This window comes from Mus pahari, unplaced genomic scaffold, assembly GCF_900095145.1.
Source record: "Mus pahari unplaced genomic scaffold, PAHARI_EIJ_v1.1 scaffold_12036_1, whole genome shotgun sequence".
NCBI lineage: Eukaryota > Metazoa > Chordata > Mammalia > Rodentia > Muridae > Mus > Mus pahari.
In genome coordinates, this window is record NW_018393949.1 from 2,299 (window position 1) to 8,899 (window position 6,601).

The 6,601-nt window shown below is 31.9% G+C and overlaps 1 protein-coding gene across 1 annotated transcript; it reads left to right on the forward strand.

The window, feature by feature from the left end:
• The first annotated feature begins 2,082 nt into the window (after positions 1-2,082).
• Positions 2,083-6,381, forward strand: LOC110315815 (olfactory receptor 7D4-like). Its single transcript, XM_021189780.1, has 2 exons — positions 2,083-2,216; positions 5,415-6,381. Exon 2 carries the CDS (start codon positions 5,431-5,433, stop codon positions 6,367-6,369), a length of 939 nt encoding a protein of 312 aa, XP_021045439.1. The 5' UTR covers positions 2,083-2,216; positions 5,415-5,430; the 3' UTR covers positions 6,370-6,381.
• The last annotated feature ends 220 nt before the right edge of the window (positions 6,382-6,601 follow it).

The following is a 6,601-nucleotide window of genomic DNA, read 5'->3' on the forward strand; positions in this document are numbered from 1 at the left end:
AGAGAGAGAGAGAGAGAGAGAGAGAGAGAGAGAGAGAGAGAGAGAGAGAGACATGTTTTGGTCCAAAAACATTGAATCCAGAAAGTCCAAGAAAATCCCCTGTAAACCATGATTTTGTTTTCTTAATGTGTCTCCTGTACTTTAACACTCACACTTAAATCTCTGTCCACAAACATGTTCTTTTGCTTTACAATGTCTGCCCAAAATTTGGTGACATCTCACTTATTCTATCCTTCAATGATAAATGAGCAAAGACAAGAGTAGTTGAGGCATCTCACTGTCAGCTTTTGAAATGTTGTATCCCAGACTTGTACACCTGCACATACACCTACGCACAGACACACAGACACACACACACACACAGTGTTAACTCTGTGGCATTAGGAATGAGTAATATTTATATATTTAACAAAAGACATCTTAGCAAGACTGGCTCCCCCTTCTTCAGTATCCACTCCCATGGGGTCTTCTGGGGCATATTCTTTTGTAGAGGAAGAACTTCCAGGTATGGAATGGGTGCTCTCCCACTTCTGGAAGCAGGTGCCCTGGCTTATATTGTTCCTGAAATCTCAGAAGTATCCAGGGGCCTACAGGAGACTAGATTGTAGTGCTGAGTGGAAAAAAATAACCCTTGGGTAGTTCTGCCAACTCTCCCTTGTTGAGCTTGGTTTCTGACTCTAGAAAGTAGCACATTTTAGATTATAGAAAGCCTTAAATTAATGCAAGTATAGTGTGAAAAAAAAGCAGAATTCTTCTTAATTTTCCATATATATTTTTCTGTGTAGATATCTGTGTAGTTGATTTTATTCAGTCATTAGAATTATAAGCTATCAAGATATTTTTGAGTAACAGGAGTTAATAGCAGAAAGTAAGGGAAATAGACCATTTATAACTGTTTTCATTACCTGCAAATATATTATTATTATTATTATTATTATTATTGAAAATGTTAATGAATATAAAGTTAAAATTTGCTGCATAAAATTCCCAAGGGATACATTCATGTTATTTTGATTTCTTTTCATGTCAATGCAATATGAATTAAAGGAAGTTTGTTTATTACTATCCAGGATATTACAGTAAACTAATATATCTATATCATTCAAAATCTAATTACAAATATGGGTGTGATGATATGCTTAATGAAATATAAATCCTCTTTTAAAGGTTGTTGAATAAAGATGATTTTTTTTTAAAAAGGAATGTTGTATACCGGAAGCCTCCAAATGGCACCTAGAAGTCTTCACACATTGTCTTAAATCTATAGTAACATTTGATTTCAAAATCAGTAATCTCTTAGATGGAAAACCCAGTGATGTGTTCACTCATAAGCAGAAACAATTATTTTATAGAATATGAATGATCCAGTCAAATAAGGACTTTTTTCAATGTCATTTGCAAAATAAGAAGTAATATAATCACCACCAGATAACAGTTTCACCAACTTTATCTCACAAAAATACAAAAATATGGTGTTTAGTTAGCAGAGGATAGACCAGTGGAAGAAAAGGTATTGATCAGAAGGTACAAAATTCCAATCCCATAGTAACATGGCTCATGAGTATTTTGAAAAATTAAGTGGCTATTAGGAATCTTGCCACAAAATTAGTAACTACGTGATGAAATTTACATGTTACTATTCTATATTTAACCAATTATCATAGCATATTTAACATAATCCTGTACAAATTAAACACATATAACTTAATCTCTTAATTTGAATTATACTAATATAAAATTACAAAGAATAAGGACTTCTTTTTTGAAATAATGTTGTGGACAAGTAACCATTCAGTCCCCAAAATTCCACAGAGATATCAAGGAAAGATAATCACACAAGTTATTACTTCCATAGAAGATTCCCTGTAACTTTTGAAACAAACTAACTTTAGAAGAAATAAGTCTATCTCTCTCTATTAATGCCAACATGGACACAATGATCAAAAATTTTCCTCTGCAATCCTTTTTTCCTTGGGGGAATGAAAGGTGTTGGGACCTGGAAAAACAATAGAGCAATTTATTTAATGAGGAGCTGTGGTAATTAAATGATTTAAATTGCAGAAACCTCAACCATTGCCCCTCACCTGTAATTATATTATTCTAGTCTCCATAATAATCCATGTGGGCTTTCTGGGGACAGGTTATGGAAATAGAAAGCCTCCATGATGGATATCTGAGAGAATCTGTAAATCCTGGTCAAGACAATCAACGCAAAGGTAAATTAATAGGAGGAGGAGGAGGAGGAAAGAATTAGCTATATCTACAGAATAATAAGGATACCAGAATAATAAGGATACCAGAAGCACTTTGTCTCTAAAGGAGAATTCTATATTTTTGAAGAAACATCTATTTTCATAGACTTGGCTTTTGCTCTCTCACTCTTTAGAATCTGGAGCCTCCTATCAAGAAGAATAATTTTTGCAAAGGAATAGTTGGCAAAACAATTCTGTGAGCACAATGCATGACTGTATATGGGGTGTGTGTGTGTGTGTGTGAGAGAGAGAGAGAGAAAGAGAGAGAGAGAGAGAGAGAGAGAGAGAAATAAGGAGAATAAGCATAAAATTTGGTGGGTAAGGAAGTGGGTATGATCTTTGTACCTATAGAAGGGAAAAAAATACAATAAAAATATATAATATGTGAAAATCTATGGGAAACTAAAAGCAGAAGAAATAGCCTTCACAGAAGATAAACACTTCAGTTGGAAATCTAACACCAAATGGTCATCCCTGAAAACATAAACATGCAACACTGTATAGAATAGGTTACATCTATGAATTTAAAAGTAAGGGTGTATAACAACAATTTATTTTTTAAAAAGAGCAAGGATTGTTATATTGAAGAATTTCAAGGAAGGGAAGTGATTGAATAAATGATATAATTATATTATAATCTCAAAAACTAAAATAAATAACTCAAAATACAACTTTTGCCATTTTCCTTTTAAAATAATTTCTTACAGTCTGCTAGTCTTCTTCAATTTTTCTTTCAATTGTACTTCCCTTCCAGACATTCTGCATCCAATTATTTACTCATTAACAACTCAGGTATTCTCAGTCTTGTCACACTTAATTTATCTATCATGTTATCTAAGATTTTACTGAATTACTTGAATTATAATATCACTTGTTACTTTTAGTTGTAATTATTGTTTCACTTTTGTTTTCCAACTGTTTACTTACAACTAATTATTTATGAAACGTAACACAATAAAAGTGTTTAATATAAATAACCCCATCTATTTTTAAATAATTTTAAATGTTCAAAAAAAGGTATTTTATTGAAATTGTAGGTAATTAAATTAACATGTTCATGGATTTACCACAGATATGCTAGTGATTTAATATCTTGTAGACTGTGGTTTGGAAATAATCACTATTTATTGGATTAAATAATTAGCCTTGATTATTTTGTTTTCCAACATACTTTTAGAATCTGACAACAAAACTGACTGTTACTTTTTCCAACCATATTTTTCTCTCATAATTGTAGTTATGACACATTGCTATGGTAAACTATGTTGACTTATATCCTTATGTTAATTGGACTTACACTTCTAAAACTGCTATTAACTTTTTATCATGTTTTTAATTTAGAAGTTGAAATGAATGTAGTTTATACTATACAGTTTTGTGTCTGAATTTAGAGATAGAAATAAAGTTGAAATTTATCTTTTGTTATTTAATTGATATTTAGGTATAGATATGTATTATGTATCCAAAATTTATATTTGACCATCACCCATAACATTCCAAGATCCATGTGTATCTTTGGAAAAATGAGATAAAACTGTGACAAATTCAGACTAGCAGGTAAATTTGAATTTACCAATGTGATGGTGGCATTAAGGAAGAATGGAGGGATGTCCTTACACTGCCTCATATGCTATGTTCTTTCTGATTCTCACATCTACTTTTTGTTAGTTGCATCTTGAAATCCCTAACTTTAATCATAGTCTAATAGATCAAATTTCTATCCTCTTCTCTTTGCTATGAATGTTTCTTCATTCATACCTTGATGAAAAATTACCCACCATTATAATCTCTGCTGAAACATTTATATTTAAAATAAGCCTTTTCTACATTCTTTCATGCAATAACTTACTACTGAATGTATCTTATGGCTTATGTAAACTTCAATATATATCAACAATAATGATTTTTTCATAAAACATGTTTAATTGCAATAATCACATTTATTCTTAATAACTTAAGATAATTTGCTTTACAGAAATTTTGATTGATTTAGTCAAATACATATTTTATGCATTGACTCCATTAATTTTTTTAAACTGCCATCTTGACTATGTGAGTATATACTCTCACATATACAGTTTTATGTTTATTTTATTCTCATTTCACCTTATTTTAATGGAGTGGCATTATTTTGTCCTCATAATATACAACCCACATTATTTTTACATATCTTGTAAGAACACATATTTTATTTTCTAACTAAAGGAACATAGGTTCATTAATCAAAAATTTTGCATTTATTCAAAATAATGAAATTTGAATGGATTAAAAATGATTGTATTTATAACAATCTAGATTTGATGAATTTCAAATTTAAATATACTGCTGCATAATTATACTGCTACAAGACAAAATTATTGGATGCTCAGAAGAAAAAACAGATTTTTTGAGATGCCAATTGCATATGACAGAAACCACAACAAAATACATGAATTGTAACATTAATTGCTCATGACAATACTATGATGCAATAATATCAAGGTGTAAAATTATTTGTAGCTAAGTGGCCTTAAGTAACTGTCTCAGGGTCACATAAATAATTACTTGGCAAACCAAAATTTTGTTCCTAAGAATTTGAATTGAAAGTCCAGTTCCTAAACCAAGCTCCATTCTGTCCTATGGAAAAGTTTTATATCTAAACTACTTATTATAAAAGAGAATAATAGAATAATAATAGTAATAGTAATAATGATAGCAATAAAATATGTCACTTATTTATATGCATAAAAACCTTTTTGAAGCTTTGAATAAACTTTATAGTACTAATATTTATAAAGAAAATAAGATTTTGTTAGTTAATAGTTGTATCAGTAAGTATAAACTCAGAAAATAAATATGGATTGGGTTATTAAAATATCATTTTTGTATTACAAAACTTTAGGAATGAGAAACTATCATGATTATTAAGGAATACATGAAATGTCTTATGACCATTTTATAGCTAGTGCATACAGAAAAATTAAGAGGAAATTTAAATGATTGAGTAAATATAAAATGAAGATTTATGCTAAATAAAATATGGGGCTCAAAACATTATAAACATTTAAAGTGGAATGAGATAATTTGTGTCTAAGGACATCAAGATAATTGGAAGGATTATGAAAGGTCATGTGGGACTGATGTCAATATGAATATTTTCTAAACATTTGTTTGTTTGTCAAGGAGAGAAGCCTCTGGAATGGGAAAAGAAAATCACACAGAACTATTATCACAATTCCTGCTACTAGGTTTCTCAGATGATCCTAAATTGCAGCCTATTCTTTTCGGGATATTCTTATTTATGTACCTGGTCACAGTGCTTGGGAACCTGCTCATCATCCTGGCTGTCAGTTCTGATTCCCATCTCCACAATCCCATGTACTTCTTCCTCTCCAACCTCTCATTTGTAGACATGTGTTTCACTTCTACCACTGTCCCAAAGATGCTGGTGAACATCCAGACAAAGAACAAAAGTATTTCCTACGTGCAGTGCCTCACTCAAGTCTATTTTTTTATGGTTTTTGCAGGAATGGATAATTTCTTACTGACTGTAATGGCCTTTGACCGCTTTGTGGCCATTTGTCACCCCTTAAACTACACAGTCATCATGAACCCTCACTTCTGTTGCCTCCTTGTGCTAATGTGCTGGATCATCATTTTATCAGTCTCCCTGTTTCACAGTCTATTAATGAAGCAATTAATCTTCTCCATGGGTACTGAAATCCCACATTTCTTCTGTGAGTTGGCTCAAATTCTCAGAGTATCAAGCTCTGACACTCTCATCAATAATATCGCATTATATGTGGCTACTGCCCTGTTATGTGTGTTTCCTGTCACTGGAATTCTCTTCTCTTACTCGCAGATTGTCTCCTCCTTATTGAATATGTCTTCTGTAGTCAGCAAGTATAGAGCCTTTTCCACCTGTGGATCTCACCTCTGTGTGGTCTGTTTGTTTTATGGTACAGCACTGGGGGTTTACCTCAGTTCAGCTGGGACTGATCTTTCTCAAGGAAGCACTATAGCCTCAGTGATGTATACTGTGGTCACTCCTATGCTCAACCCATTCATCTACAGCCTGAGGAACAAAGATGTGAAGGGGGCTCTGGTAAGACTCCTTAAAGTATATTCTTGTCCCTGATGAATCAACACCAAAACAAAAAACAACCAAGTAAGCATTGCAGTTCTTGAGACAAATAGTGTGGATTTTTATATCCTATTTATCTACTTGAAAATGATTGCTAGTTCATTTCTTGTTCCCAAAACACCATCACTTTGTTGCCTGTGTGTTGCCCTCTGCCACTTTCATTCCTTTTTTTCAATTTTTGTAGAAGATCTTCAATATTTTCAACTTGGTCAGTTATAGTACAGGG